We start from the raw sequence: 15,416 nt of genomic DNA, 5'->3' as shown, positions 1-15,416 counted from the left end.
TCTGTTGTTGGTATCTTTACAAACCGTGTTTCATGCACTTACATCTACTGTAGTCAGCAGGAGACCAATACTGCAATGCTGTTATTTGGGAAGAAAAATGGTCTGGGGGAAGACAGGTGGGGTGCTAGATTGGTCATATGCATGAAAGTGGGCACTCGGTCGCTTCCGTTGCCTGGCTGGACTTAGAGTTGGCTATGGCACCAACCTCCCAGAGCAGAGTGGCTTTGATAGATTTACCCCGGCTAGAAACTAGAGGGATGGTGGAGCGGGAAGCAGGGGGAGAGCTGGGATGGTTGCTGCTGACTGTCCTATACACCCTAGATGATGCCTCCTTGAGACCCAGGAGAGGCCTCGGCTAGCAGAAGGGGAACTACTGTCTCTGCTGCTGTCTCTCCTGTCTCTCCCCACTTCAGTCTATGCTTCACGCTGCTGCCCGGTCTCCCATCCTCGTGTCTCTCCCCACTTCAATGCATACTTCATACTACTGCCCAGATTATCTTTGTCCAGAAACACTCTGGGCATATTACTCCCCTCCTCAAAAATCTCCACTGGCTACCAATCAATCTGCGCATCAGGAAGAAACTCCTCATCCTGGGCTTCAAGGTTGTCCATCACCTCGCCCCCTCCTACCTCACCTCCCTTCTCTCCTTCTCCAGCCCAGCCCGCACCCTCCGCTCCTCCGCCGCTAATCTCCTCACCGTATCTCGTTCTCGCCTGTCCCGCCATCGACCCCCGGCCCACGTTATCCCCCGGGCCTGGAATGCCCTCCCTCTGCCCATCTGCCAAGCTAGCTCTCTTCCTCCCTTCAAGGCCCTACTGAGAGCTCACCTACTCCAGGAGGCCTTCCCAGACTGAGCCCCTCCCTTCCTCTGCCCCTCATCCCCCTCTCCATCCCCCCATCTTACCTCCTTCCCTTCTCCACAGCACCTGCATATATGTATATATGTTTGTACATATTTATTACTCTATTTATTTATTAATTTATTTTACTTGTACATATCTATTCTATCTATTTTATTTTGTTAGTATGTTTGGTTTTGTTCTCTATCTCCCCCTTTTAGACTGTGAGCCCACTGTTGGGTAGGGACTGTCTCTAGATGTTGCCAATTTGTACTTCCCAAGCACTTAGTACAGTGCTCTGCACACAGTAAGCGCTCAATAAATATGATTGATGATGATGATGATGATCTCTGTGCAGAAATGCTCGGGGCATGTTACTCCCCTCCTCAAAAATCTCTAGTGGCTGCCAGTCAACCTACGCATCAAGCAAAAACTCCTCTCTCTCGGCTTCAAGGTTCTTCATCACCTCGCCCCCTCCTTCCTCACCTCCCTTCTCTCCTTCTCCAGCCCAGCCCGCACCCTCCGCTCCTCCGCCGCTAACCTCCTCACCGTACCTCATTCTCACCTGTCCCGCCGTCGACCCCCGGCCCATGTCCGCCCCCTGGCCTGGAATGCCCTCCCTCCACCCATCCGCCAAACTAGCTCTCTTTCTCCCTTCAAAGCCCCCTGAGAGCTCACCTCCTCCAGGACGCCTTTCCAGACTGAGCCCCCTTTTTCCTCTCCTCCTCCACATCCCCCTTGCCCTACCTCCTTCCCCTCCCCACAGCACATGTAGATATGTTTGTACAGATTTATTACTCTATTTTACTTGTACACATTTATTATTCTATTTATTTTGTTAGTGATGTGCATCTCACTTTATTTATATTTATTCTGATGACTTGACACCTTTCCACATGTTTCGTCTTGTTGTCCGTCTCCCCCTTCTAGACTGTGAGCCCATTGTTGGGTAGGGACCATCTCTATATGTTGCCAACTTGTACTTCCCAAGCACTTAGTACAGTGCTCTGAACACAATAAGTGCTCAATAAATAAGATTGATTGAATGAATGAATGAATGAATGAATGAATGAATGAACTAGAAGCCTTTAAAGAAGCTAAGCAATTGACACAAGAGGTAGTTGAAGGGATGGTGGCCCAGATAGCAAACCAATGCCAGCAACCCTTAAAGAAGGAAAAGGGGAAGGGAAAACACTGTCCTTAATGGAGTCCTTGCAGCTACACCTCAAGTGGCTGTGGGGTAATAATAATAATAATGATAAAAATAATAATAATGGCATTTGTTAAGTGCTTACTATGTGCAGAGCATTGTTCTAAGCGCTGGGGGGGATACAAGGGGATCAAGTTGCCCCACGTGGGGCTCACAATCTTAATCCCCATTTTGCAGATGAGGGAACTGAGGTTCAGAGAAATGAAGTGACTTGCCCAAGGTCACACAGCAGGCATGTGGATGAGTCGGGATTCGAACCCATGACCTTTGACTCTAAAACCCGTGCTCTTTCCATCAAAGGCAAGAGACAAAGGCTCTCAAGAAGAATGGTGAGATCATCATGGGACTAAGTGCATTCCTCCCAAGAAGGAAGGTCAATTGGTGAAGCATATGTTCACATCAGTATTAACCAAGTTTAAGTTGCAGGCACCAAATCAGAGTCTCATGAGAAATCAGTGTCCTTGCTGTAACTTGATACTTCAGTCTCCAGAAGAAGAGTGTTAGAGGCTCCTTAGCCTCAGCTAAATGAAGAACGTTTCCTAACGATGAACTGAGAACGTATGCAAGCCATCACTAAATCCTATCAGTTCCACCTTCACAACACGGCTAAAATCTGCCCCTTCTTCTCTATCCAAACCGCTACCACATTAATACAAGCACTTATTCTATCTCGCCTTGATTATTGTATCAGCCTCTCTGCTGACCTTCCTGCCTCCTCTCTCTCCCCACTCCGGTCCATACCTACTCTATTGCCCAGATCATTTTCCTACAAAAACATGAAGACCATATTTCCCCATTCCTCAAGAAACTCCAGTGATTGCCCACCCACCTCCACATCAAACACAAACTCCTCACCATTGGCTTCAAAGCACTCAATCACCTCACTACTCTTCTAGTTCAACCCAGCCCTCACACTTTGTTCCTCTGGTCCTAACCTCAATATATCTTGATCTCACCTATCTCACCACCGACCTCTTTACCTCTCACCCGCATCCTGCCTCTGGCCTGAAACACCCTGCCTTCTCCTATCAGGTAGACAGTTGATCTCCCTGCCTTCAAAGCCTTATCCCCCAAGAAACCTTCCCTCAATAAGCCCTCCTCTCCTCTTCTCCCACTCCCTTCTGCAGGGCCCTGACTTGCTCCCTTCATTCATCACCTCTCCCAGCCCAACAGCACTTAGGTATATATCTTTAATTTATTTATTATTCATTTATGTTTATTAATGTCTGTCTCCCCCTCTAGACTGTGGGCTTATTTTGGGCAGGGAATGTGTCATCATTGTTGTACTCTCCTAAGCGCTTAGCACACAGTAAGTGCTCAAGAAATACAATTGAACGAATGGATGGATGGATGGATGGATGGATGGATGGATGGATGGATGGATGAATGGGTGGATGGATGGATGGATGGATGGATGGATGGATGGATGGATGGATGGATGGATGGATGAATCTTTGTACTTTCAAAGTGCCAAAAAGAATGTGTGAATGTGTTTGGATTGGGTGTCCCCTTGTGTCTGTGTAAGAGTGTGTGTGGAATGGGTTGTGTTAACATCAACTGCCCAGTGTTGTGAAAATGAGTATTGTGAATGGTGGGGAGAAATTCCTAATGGAATTGGGTATCTCCATAGGCTGAGAGCAACGAGGAAAAAAAAAAAAACCCAAGGGGCTGGACCTACCACTTTAGAAGATGGAAAGGGAAAATTTGTTTGAGGGAAGGCGAGTCCCTCAAGCAAATGATTAGCTTGCTTTATTGTGAAGTATGGATCTTATGGTTGGAAAAGTTAGTTCTCAATTGGTTGAGAGTGAAAATGCAAACGAGGTACTTGGGCGAGGAGAATTTGCAGTTGCTTTTTCAGGCTAAGAATGCCTGTAGGGATGCAATTACTATATCAGAAATTCTGCTCTACTAACTCTGGATTTTGCTAATTTAGTAAAAGGAGGTATATAAGCTCATCAAATACAGACTGTCATCTTTATATCTGGCCAGTATGAAGTGATGGTATGAACAAAGAAACTTACCTTGGTATGTTTATTTTGGAACTAACAATGTAAAAAAGTGGGATTGTAAAAATGAATGCATTCCTTTCTTTTATAGTTTTTGGTAAAATTGAAACGTGGAAATTGGGTGAAAAGAAAATGATGTATTGAAAAAAGGAGTGATACTAAGATTGGAAAGGCAGAATTTGGAATGATAATTGAATCTGGATTTTTCACTAACGGGAATTAAAGGAGATCCTAAGGAAATCTGCGTTAGACATAGGGAGGCCTACCAGATCACACAAATTTCTTGGGGAAAGGACCCAGAAATGGGGCATCTTCTTCTTTGACAAAGGATTTTAAGTTCACACAAAACTCCAGCTCTCAAAACAACTGTTAAGTGCTAACTGGAATAGGGTTAAGTGGATAAACTTTGTCAGTCATTAATCTTAAAGAAGTCTGTGATAAGGAAACCAGCTGCACACAGGGAGAGATATAGTTGCTGGAGATTATAAATTAAGAGTATTTTTTAAAAACGGGGTTTATCTCTTCTACTTTGCTTCTTACACTACTCTTTGGTTCAGCTGGTCTTTAATATGAAATATTTACTATGTTAAGAGTTAAAGCAATGTCCCTACCATAGCCTGGTGAATGGGGCTAGGAGCAGATAAAGTTTGTCAGTTAGGGTGGTATGTGATCATATGTAAAGGAAAAGGTCTAAATGTTTGTGTATCTTTGTCTTCACAGTTGTGTTTCCTTTTAAGGTGATGGGGAAAGTTTTAGGCCTCATATCCTAGAGATTTGGAAAGTTATGGGAAGATAACACTTGGGAATACAGGCTATCATTAAATATTATTGGGAAAGAGGTGTTACTTCAAACTTTATCAATTGTAACTGGCCATCTTCTGCTCCTGGGTAAGTCTGCCTAACAATTCTATGGTTAAGATTGTATCTTCCTAGGTTTTAGCCTAATAGGACACATTGGCTTCCAGACAGGTCTAGCGAAGGGATCATCGCTCAACTGTGAGCCCGCTGTTGGGTAGGGACCGTCTCTAAATGTTGCCAACTTGTACTTCCCAAGCGCTTAGTACAGTGCTCTGCACACAGTAAGCGCTCAATAAATATGATTGAATGAATGAATGAATGAACTGCCTCCCAGAGAGCCTGTCTTCAATCTGAGCTTTGCTGTGAAGACAATCAGGAAAGGAACAGGCTCCCACCAGACCACTTGGTCCAGAGACTTTGGGCACCAGCATCATCTGAACAAAGATGGGGACCTCAAGACCATAAGAACATTTTTCTTTGTTTGGTGGATTGTTTTATAGAATTGTTGGGGTGGTGGTTGTTGATAATTATAAACAGAGAGCAACAGGATATGTAGCAGGTTATAGAAACACTATGAAGATTATTATTATGGCATTTGAGCGCTTACTATGTGCAAATCACTGTTCTAAGTGCTGGGGGGATACAAGGTGATCAGGTTGTCCCGCATGGGACTCACAATCTTAATCCCCATTCTACAGATGAGGTAAATGAGGCTCAGAGAAGTTAAGTGATTTGCCCAAGGTCACACAGCAGACATGTGGCAGAGCTGGGATTCGAACCCATAATCTCTGACTCCCAAGCCCGTGCTCCTTCCTCTGAGCCATGCTGAAGATCTGATAGAACTCCACCTGTTGTTGTATTTTGGGGGGATATGGCAGCTCTCCTCAGCAGTATAGTCATCTTTTTGACTCTCCTTCCCTTGGCCCTCCTGTTGGTTTTCAGCTAAACAGGAGAGCCAAGGACAACGGGTGGCAGTGGGCAAGATTAAGGTGAATTCTGCATATCGCTGTCCTTCTATTCTTGCTGCAGTCAAATGCGTTACTCTCTACCTTGTTGATTTTCTGTTAGACACACCATAAGGTATAAATGTTAACCCGTGGGTATAGCCTTTTGCAAAGCAGAGCACTGGGTAACCAGTTTTGGGGGAGGCAATGTTACCACCACCTCCACAGCATAATTATAATAATAATAATAATGGTATTTGTTGAGCAATCAATCAATCGTATTTATTGAGCGCTTACTGTGTGCCGAGCACTGTACTAGGCACTTGGGAAGTACAAGTTGGCAACATATAGAGACAGTCCCTACCCAACAGTGGGCTCACAGTCTAAAAGGGGGAGACAGAGAACAAAACCAAACATACTAACAAAATAAAATAAATAGAATAGATATGTACAAGTAAAATAACTAAATAAATACATAGAGTAAGAAATCTGTACAAACATATATACATATATACAGGTGCTGTGGGGAAGGGAAGGAGGTAAGATGGGGGGATGGAGAGGGGGACGAGAGGGAGAGGAAGGAAGGGGCTCAGTCTGGGAAGGCCTACCGGAGGAGGTGAGCTTGCAGTAGGGCCTTGAAGGGAGGAAGAGAGCTAGCTTGGCAGATGTGGGGAGGGAGGGCATTCCAGGCCCGGGGGATGACGTGGGCCGGGGGTCGATGGCGGGACAGGCGAGAACGAGGTACGGTGAGGAGATTAACGGCGGAGGAGCGGAGGGTGCGGGCTGGGCTGGAGAAGGAGAGAAGGGAGGTGAGGGAGGAGGGGGCGAGGGGATGGACAGCCTTAGAAGCCCAGAGTGAGGAGTTTCTGCCTGATGCACAGATTGATTGGTAGCCACTGGAGATTTTTGAGGAGGGGAGTAACATGCCCAGAGCGTTTCTGGACAAAGACAATCCGGGCAGCAGCATGAAGTATGGATTGAAGTGGGGAGAGACATGAGGGATGGGAGATCAGAGAGAAGGCTGATGCAGTAGTCCAGACGGGATAGGATGAGAGCTTGAACGAGCAGGGTAGCGGTATGGATGGAGAGGAAAGGGCGGATCTTGGCGATGTTGCGGAGCTGAGACCGGCAGGTTATGGTGACGGCTCGGATGTGAGGGGTGAATGAGAGAGCGGAGTCGAGGATGACACCAAGGTTGCGGGCCTGTGAGACGGGAAGGATGGTAGTGCCATCAACAGAGATGGGAAAGTCAGGGAGAGGGCAGGGTTTGGGAGGAAAGACAAGGAGTTCAGTCTTGTCCGGAGGACATGGGTTCTAATCCTGACTCTGCCACTTGTCTGCTGTATAACTTTGGACAATCACTTATCGTGGCTCAGTGGAAAAAGCACTGGCTTTGGAGTCAGAGGTCATGGGTTCAAATCCCAGATCTGCCAATTGTCAGCTGTGTGACTTTGGGCTAGTCACTTCATTTCTCTGGGCCTATGTTACCTCATCTGTAAAATGGAGATTAAGACTGTGAGCCCCCAGTGGGACAACCTGATCACCTTGTAATCTCCCCAGTGCTTAGAACAGTGCTTTGCTCATAGTAAGCGCTTAATAAATGCCATTATTATTATTATTATCATAATTATCATTATTATTATTATTATTATTATTATCTTCTCTGTGCCTCAGTCATCTCATCTGTATATATGTATATAAGTTTGTACGTATTTATTACTCTATTTTACTTGTACATATCTATTCTATTTATTTTATTTTGTTAATATGTTTGGTTTTGTTCTCTGTCTCCCCCTTCTAGACTGCGAGCTCACTGTTGGGTAGGGACCATCTCTAGATGTTGCCAACTTGTACTTCCCAAGAGCTTAGTACAGTGCTCTGCACACAGTAAGCGCTCAATAAATACGATTGATTGATTGATTGATTGACTGATTGATCTGTAAAATGGGGATTAAGACTGTGAGTTCCCTGTGGGACAGGGACTGTGTCCAACCTGATTATCTGGAATCTACCTCAGCGCTTGGTACAGTGTCTGGCACACAGTGTGCACTTCACAAATGCAATTTTTCAAAACAAGGTGGCACCTCTGTCCAGTTGGCAACTGCATCAGCCTTCTCTCTGATCTCCCATCCTCGTGTCTCTCCCCACTTCAATCCATACTTCATGCTGCTGCCCAGATTGTCTTTGTCCAGAAACGCTCTGGGCATGCTCCCCCCTCCTCAAAAATCTCCAGTGGCTACCAATCAATCCGTGTATCAGGTAGAAACTCCTCACCCTGGGCTTCAAGGCTGTCCATCACCTGGCCCCCTCCTACCTCACCTCCCTTCTCTCCTTCTCCAGCCCAGCCCGCACCCTCCGCTCCTCTGCCGCTAATCTCCTCTCCGTACCTCGTTCTCGCCTGTCCCGCCATCGACCCCCGGCCCACGTCATCCCCCGGGCCTGGAATGCCCTCCCTCCCAACATCCGCCAAGCTAGCTCTCTTCCTCCCTTCAAGGCCCTACTGAGAGCTCACCTCCTCCAGGAGGCCTACCCAGGCTGAGCCCCTTCCTTCCTCTCCCCCTCGTCCCCCTCTCCATCCCCCCATCTTACCTCCTTCCCTTCCCCACAGCACCTGTACATATGTTTGTACATATTTATTACTCTATTTATTTATTTATTTTACCTGTACATATCTATTCTATTTATTTTATTTTGTTAGTATGTTTGGTTTTGTTCTCTGTCTCCCCCTTTTAGACTGTGTGCCCACTGTTGGGTAGGGACTGTCTCTATATGTTGCCAACTTGTACTTCCCAAGCGCTTAGTACAGTGCTCTGCACACAGTAAGCGCTCAATAAATACGATTGATTGATTGATTGATTGATTGATTGATTTGAGCCTGGGCTGGGCAGCAATGAGGGTCAGTGGAAATGAATTCTCACTGCTAAATCATTCCGGGAAAACCCAGGAGAGGGAGCTCAACTTCCATGTGGGAAAAACTTCTGCTCCCAGTGCCAAGTGGCACATGTGACAGCTTCTTGGGGGGCTCACTGCACCTCAGTATTGCATCGCTTACTATTTGCCAGGCACTGTACTAAGCACTGGGTTAGAGAAGCGGCGTGGCTCAGTGGAGAGAGCCCGGGCTTGGGAGTCAGAGGTCGTGGGTTCTAATCCCGCCTCTCCCACTTGTCAGCTGTGTGACTTTGGGCAAGTCACTTCACTTCTCTGGGCCTCAGTTCCCACATCGGTAAAATGGGGATGAAGGCTGTGAGCCCCACGTGGCACAACCTGTTCACCTTGTATCTCCCCCAGTGCTTAGAACAGTGCTTGGCACATAGTAAGCGCTTAACAAACACCAACATTATTATTATTATTATTACAACCTAATCAGGTTGGACACAGTCCAGGGCCCACATGGGGCTCACAATCTCAATCTCCATTTTACAGATGAGGTAACTGAGGCACAGAGAAGTTAAATGACTTGCCTAGGGTTATACAGCAGACTTCCAGGCCTGTGCTCTATCCACTAGGCCATGTTGCTTCCCTCCCTGTCTCCCTCCATCTCTCTCCCTTCTCCATGGGTCTCTTTCTCTTTTTTCCCCCCCTTCTCTTTTATACCCTCCCTCTTTTTCCACTCCTTTCATCCATCTCCCCTTGTTTTTTCTTTAGACCTGGCAGAGTTGTAGTAGTAGTATTTATTAAGTGCTTACTGTGTACAGAGCACTATACTGAGCTTTGGAAGAAAATATGCCAGCCGGGAATCGGGCAGAGATTGGTGTTGCTGGGTTCTCTTGTGGATTTGTTTCTAACAAGGAAGATGGCTCTTCATGGTGCACTGAGGGACTGGAACCAAGGATCAGCTTAGAAGAAATAGAGGTTTGGGGAATATGTTTTTTGACTCTGCCTGGGGAGTGCTGGGGTAGAACTCCTGGGTCCCTTCAGGAAGAACGTGGAGATGGCGACTTCCAGTTCCAAATTCAGGGAATGGGATCCATGACCAATGCTCCATTCAGCCTCCCAGGGGACCACCTTTCCCCCGAGCCCACCTCCCCATCACAACCTCCACTCTCTGTGTGTCGCCGTGGGGTACCTGGGGCTACAACTCCACGTTGAGAAGCAGCGAGGCCTGGTGGACAGAACACAAGTCTGGGAGTCAGCGTGACTCAGTGGAAAGAGCTGGATCTTGGGAGTCAGAGGTCATAGGTTCGAATCCTGGCTCTGCCACTTGTCAGCTGTGTGACCTCGGGTGAGCCACTTAACTTCTCTGGGCCTCAGCTACCTCAGCTGTAAAATGGGGATTAAGACTGTGAGCCCCACATGGGACAACCATGACTACCTTGTGTTCCCCCCCGGCGCTTAGAACGGTGCTTGGCACAAACACCATCGTTACTATTATTATCTGTAAAACTGGGGATAAAGACTGTGAGTCCCACGTGGGACAGGTACTGTGTCCTTTTAATTAATAATTTGCATTTATATCTATTTATATATACATGCATATATACACATATATTATTTATATAATTATTAAATTATAATTAATTAATTATGTAATTAAAATGATTACCTTTTATTTACCTAAGCGCTTAGAACAGTGCTTGACTGGGAGACTGGGAGCCCACTGTTGGGTAGGGACTGTCTCTATATGTTGCCAACTCGTACTTCCCAAGCGCTTAGTACAGTGCTCTGCACACAGTAAGCGCTCAATAAATACGACTGATTGATTGATTGATAGTAAGCACTTAAATGCTTAGTACAGTGCTCTGCACATAGTAAGTTCTCAATAAATATCACTGATTGATTGATTACAGCCCTGAGAGCCCTGGGAGAGAAGAAACAGTGGGTAGGGAAAACGTCTAGCAACTCTGTTATATTGTTCTCTCCCAAGCACTTAGTACAGCGCTCTGCCTACAATTGCTCAATAAATTTGATTGATTGATCAAGCAGAAACAGGCTGTTAGTAACAGTGTGTGTCTTTATTGACAGGGAACAGAAGTGGCAGGTGAGGGAGAAAGCCATGGAGTAAGAGCAGGGGGAGGGAGGGGAAGGAAGGGGTCATCGGGGAGAGGGGGGCCAGAACTTCTGTTTCCGGGGGGCGGAGGCCGTAGGTTCCCTAGATATCAAGGGGCTGAGGCTGAAAGGGAGTTCAGGAAGGCTCTGTACTTGGCGAGGAAGGGCTCGGCCGAGGCCCTCAGCTCCCCCTGCAGCTCCTCCTGAGCCTGGCTATGCTCCAGCTCATCGCCCGACAACCTTGGCGAGTAGAAGGAAATGTAGTAGGCCACCCAGTCATCCACAATGCTCTCCATGGCTTCCAAGGGGATCGCGGCGTGGGAGGAAAATTCCTGGGAAGGAGGAGGAAAGCAGGGTCATCTCCCGGGAAACCAAGAGTGGGGACCCCATATCCCCCCACACACACTGTCTCCCCTTCCCCATCCCTCTAGACTGTAAGCTCGTTGTGGGCAGGGAACCTGTCGACCAACTCTGTTATATTGTGCTGTCCCAAGCACTTAGTCCAGTGCTCTCTGCATGCTCTGAACCTCCTCATCAAATAGAAACTCCTCACCGTCTGCTTTAAAGCTCTCAATCAAAGTCCGTTGTTGGGTAGGGATTGTCTCTATTTGTTGCAGAATTGTAGTTTCCAAGCGCTTAGTACAGTGCTCTGCACACAGTAAGCGCTCAATGAATATGATTGAATGAATCTTGCCTCCTTCTACCTCACCTCTCCTACTACAACCTTGATTGCTCCTCTAATGTCAACCTTCTCACTCTACCTCAATCTCATCTATCTCACTGCCAACCTCTCACCCATGCCCTGCCTCTGACCTAGAAAGCCCTTCCTCTTTATATCTAGCAATGACTCCCCCCTCTTTCAAAGCCTAATTGGAGGCACATCTCCTCCAAGAGGTCTTCCCTGACTAAGCCCTCCTTTCCTCTTCTCCCACTCCCCCTGTGTCACCCTGACTTGCTCCCGTTATTCATCCTCTCTCCCATCCCCACAGCACTTATGTACATATCTGTAATTTATTTATTTATCTTAATATCTGTCACCACTTCTAGGCTATAAGCTCACTGTGGGTTGGGAATGTGTCTGTTATCTTGCTTTATTGTACTCTCCCAAGTGCTTAGTATGGTGTTCTGCACACAGTAAGGACTCAATAAATGTAACTGACTGACTGACATGCAGAAAGCACTCAAAAATACAAATGATTGATTGTCTAGTTGATTGATTGACTGATTCCCCCCTCCCTGCTCTGCAATCACCATCTTGGACATATTGACTGAGCCTCTCTTTTCTGCTTTCCTGGTCTCCAGACTGGTCTCTGACCCTCCAGTCCTGACCGCCTAACATAATCCACCTGCCCCTTCCCCCAGCCCTGGATCTCCCCAGTGGTCCCTGCAACCCCAAGATGGCCCCAACCCTCCTCACCCCTAACCAGCAAGTAGATTAGAGCACAGGCCTGGGAGTCAGAAGGACCTGCACTTTAATCCCAGCTATAACATTTGTCTGCTGTGTGACCTTGGGTAAGTCACTTCACTTCTCTGGGCCTCATTACCTCAACTGTAAAATGGGGATTAAGACTGTGAGCCCCATGTGCATCATGGACTGGGTCCAACCTGATTGCTTTGTATCTACTCCAGTGCTTAGTAGAGTATCTGGAGAAGGAAGGAAGGAAAGAAAGAAAGAAAGAAAGAAAGAAAGAAAGAAAGAAAGAAAGAAAGAAAGAAAGAAAGAAAGAAAGAAAGGAAGGAAGGAAGGAAGGAAGGAAGGAAGGAAGGAAGGAAGGAAGGAAGGAAGGAAGGAAGGAAGGAAGGAAGGAAGGAAGGAAGGAAGGAAGGAAGGAAGGAAGAAAGAAAGAAAGAAAGAAAGAAAGAAAGAAAGAAAGAAAGAAAGAAAGAAAGAAAGAAGAAAGAAAGAAAGAAAGGAGGAAGGGAGGGAGGAGGGAAGGAAGGAGGAAGGGAGGGAGGAGGGAAGGAAGGAGGAAGGGAGGGAGGAGGGAAGGAAGGAGGAAGGGAGGGAGGAGGGAAGGAAGGAACAACAGAAAGGAGGGGAAAAAAGAAGGAACAAAAGAAACAAGGAAAGAAAGAAAGGAAGGAACAAAGGAAAGGAGGAAAGAAAGTTAGGAACAAAGGAAAGGAGGAAAGAAAAAAAGAAGGAACAAAGGAAACAAGGAGGAGGAAGGGAGGAGGAAGGAGGAACAAGGAGGAAACAAAAGAAAGGAGGAAGGGAGGGAGGAGGGAAGGAAGGAGGAAGGGAGGGAGGAGGGAAGGAAGGAGAAAGGGAGGGAGGAGGGAAGGAAGGAGGAAGGGAGGGAGGAGGGAAGGAAGGAGGAAGGGAGGGAGGAGGGAAGGAAGGAGGAAGGGAGGGAGGAGGGAAGGAAGGAACAACAGAAAGGAGGGGGAAAAAGAAGGAACAAAAGAAGCAAGGAAAGAAAGAAAGGAAGGAACAAAGGAAAGGAGGAAAGAAAGTTAGGAACAAAGGAAAGAAAGAAAGAAAGAAAGAAAGAAAGAAAGAAAGAAAGAAAGAAAGAAAGAAAGAAAGAAAGAAAGAAAGAAAGAAAGAAAGAAAGAAAGAAAGGAGGAAGGGAGGGAGGAGGGAAGGAAGGAGGAAGGGAGGGAGGAGGGAAGGAAGGAACAACAGAAAGGAGGGGAAAAAAGAAGGAACAAAAGAAACAAGGAAAGAAAGAAAGGAAGGAACAAAGGAAAGGAGGAAAGAAAGTTAGGAACAAAGGAAAGGAGGAAAGAAAAAAAGGAACAAAGGAAACAAGGAAAGAAAGAAAGGAAGGAACAAAGGAAAGGAGGAAAGAAAGGAGGAAAGAAAGAAAGGGACAAAGGAAAGGAGGAAAGAAAGGAGGAAGGAAAGAAAGGAGGAAAGAAAGAAAGGGAGAAAGAAAGAAAGAAAGAAAGAAAGAAAGAAAGAAAGAAAGAAAGAAAGAAAGAAAGAAAGAAAGAAAGGAAGGAAGGAAGGAAGGAAGGAAGGAAGGAAGGAAGGAAGGAAGGAAGGAAGGAAGGAAGGAAGGAAGGAAGAAAGAAAGAAAGAAAGAAAGAAAGAAAGAAAGAAAGAAAGAAAGAAAGAAAGAAAGAAAGAAAGAAGGCAAGAGAGAGAAGGAAAGAAAGAAAGAAGGCAATAGAGAGAGAAGGAAAGAGGGAGAGGGGGAGAGAGGGAGGGGGGAGAGAGAAAGAGAGAGAGAGAGAAAGAGAGAAAGAGAGAAAGAAAGGAAAAGAGAGAAAGAAAGAATAACCGCTTACCTGCTGCTTCAGCAGACCCTGGAACTCCTGCATTGCAGAGTTAATGAGGTCCCGGTTAAGCGGGAGATGAGCCATTTACCTGTGAGGAAGGGAAAGAGGTGTACTGAAAAATAGCGATTCAATGCCTCTCATTCATGCGATTGTATTTACTGTCCCCCTAACTCACTCCTAGCTCCCCCAGACCCTATTGTCCCTCTCAGCTAGTGATGCCCTGCCCTCCTGCTCCTACCTCTTCTCCCAACCCCATCCCTTTTCCAGGCTCAGGTACCCTGTTTCTCTCCATCATCCCCCAGCTTCGTCTCACCCCCCAGCCTGGATTCCACTCTAGAAAGGTCTCTGAGGGACTCTTACCCCTGTCTTCTGGGGTCCCGTTGATCATCTGAACCAGGCTAATGAGGACAGAGACAGTCAAGTCTGGGGGGTGGAGACAATTTAATAGGGAGACGCCCTGAGCCCCAGAACTGGAGGTGGATGATATGGTAATAACGAGGAGGGTGAGGCTTTCCTGGAGAGAAACTGATAGAGACAGAAAAGACCCTTAAAAAGAGATACCTGCAGACATAAGGGTGGAGACCAGCAAGCTTGGCAATTGCTTGAAGACCTCAGCAGTAGCACGAGAAGCAACTGGACAGGGGAAAGAGCACATGCCTGAGAGTCAGGAGAACTGGATTATCAATCGATCAGTCAGTCAACAGTATTTACTGAGTGTCTACTGTGTGCAGAGCACTGTACTAAGTTTGGGGGAGAATACAGTACAAAAAAAGTGGTAGAAACGTTCCCTGCCCACAACTAGCTTACAGTCTAGGTGGGGTGACACTCTGAGAGAAGGAGTGTGGCCTAGCGGAAAGAGCAAGGGCCTGGAAGTTAGATGACTGGGTTCTAATCCCAGCTCTGCCAATTCCTTGCTTTATATGACTATTGGCAAGTCATTTCATTTCTCTGTGCCTCAGTTTCCTCGCCTCTAAAATGGGAATTCAGTACCTGTTGTCCCACCTATTTAAACGGTGAGCTCCATGTAAGACAGGGACCGTGACCTAATTAACTTGTACCTAACCCCCGTGCTTAGAACAGTGTTTAGCACATAGTAAGGGCTTAGCAGATGCCATAAAAGAACAAAGACATTAATATAAACGCGTGCTGCTGGGATGATAATCCTGGCTCCACTACTTGCTTCACTGAACTTCCCTACGCTTCAGTTTCCGCATCTGTAAAATGGGGAGTCATTGCCTGTTCTCTCTCCCCTTTAGAGTGTAAGCCCCAAAGGGAACTGGGACATTTTTATACTGTACTCTCCCAAGTGCTGAGTTCAGAGCTCTGCACACAGCAAATGCTCATTAAATATGATTGATTGATTGATTGACTGCCTGCCTGTTGATGGTTTTATATGTACCCCAG

At 46.6% G+C, this 15,416-nt stretch overlaps 1 protein-coding gene across 1 annotated transcript; it reads right to left on the bottom strand.

Moving 5' to 3' along the window:
- Positions 1-10,818: 10,818 nt before the first annotated feature.
- Positions 10,819-14,454, bottom strand: LOC119942914 (alpha hemoglobin stabilizing protein). The gene is made up of 3 exons (XM_038763955.1): positions 14,373-14,454; positions 14,022-14,100; positions 10,819-11,116 (listed from the first exon to the last, which is right to left on the bottom strand). Exons 2-3 carry the CDS (start codon positions 14,094-14,096, stop codon positions 10,895-10,897), a joined length of 297 nt encoding a protein of 98 aa, XP_038619883.1. The 5' UTR covers positions 14,097-14,100; positions 14,373-14,454; the 3' UTR covers positions 10,819-10,894.
- Between the last annotated feature and the right edge of the window lie 962 nt (positions 14,455-15,416).

The sequence above is a fragment of the Tachyglossus aculeatus genome, chromosome 21, assembly GCF_015852505.1.
Source record: "Tachyglossus aculeatus isolate mTacAcu1 chromosome 21, mTacAcu1.pri, whole genome shotgun sequence".
NCBI classification, from domain to species: domain Eukaryota; kingdom Metazoa; phylum Chordata; class Mammalia; order Monotremata; family Tachyglossidae; genus Tachyglossus; species Tachyglossus aculeatus.
This window is presented reverse-complemented; position numbering and strand designations above follow the sequence as displayed.

Coding starts and splice junctions, on each gene's coding strand:
- LOC119942914 (XM_038763955.1), bottom strand. CDS start 14,096: ATGGCTCATCTCCCGCTTAACCGGGACCTCATTAACTCTGCAATGCAG. Junction 11,117..14,021: donor AGGGTCTGCTGAAGCAGCAG/GTAAGCGGTTAT, acceptor CCTCCTTCCCAG/GAATTTTCCTCCCACGCCGC.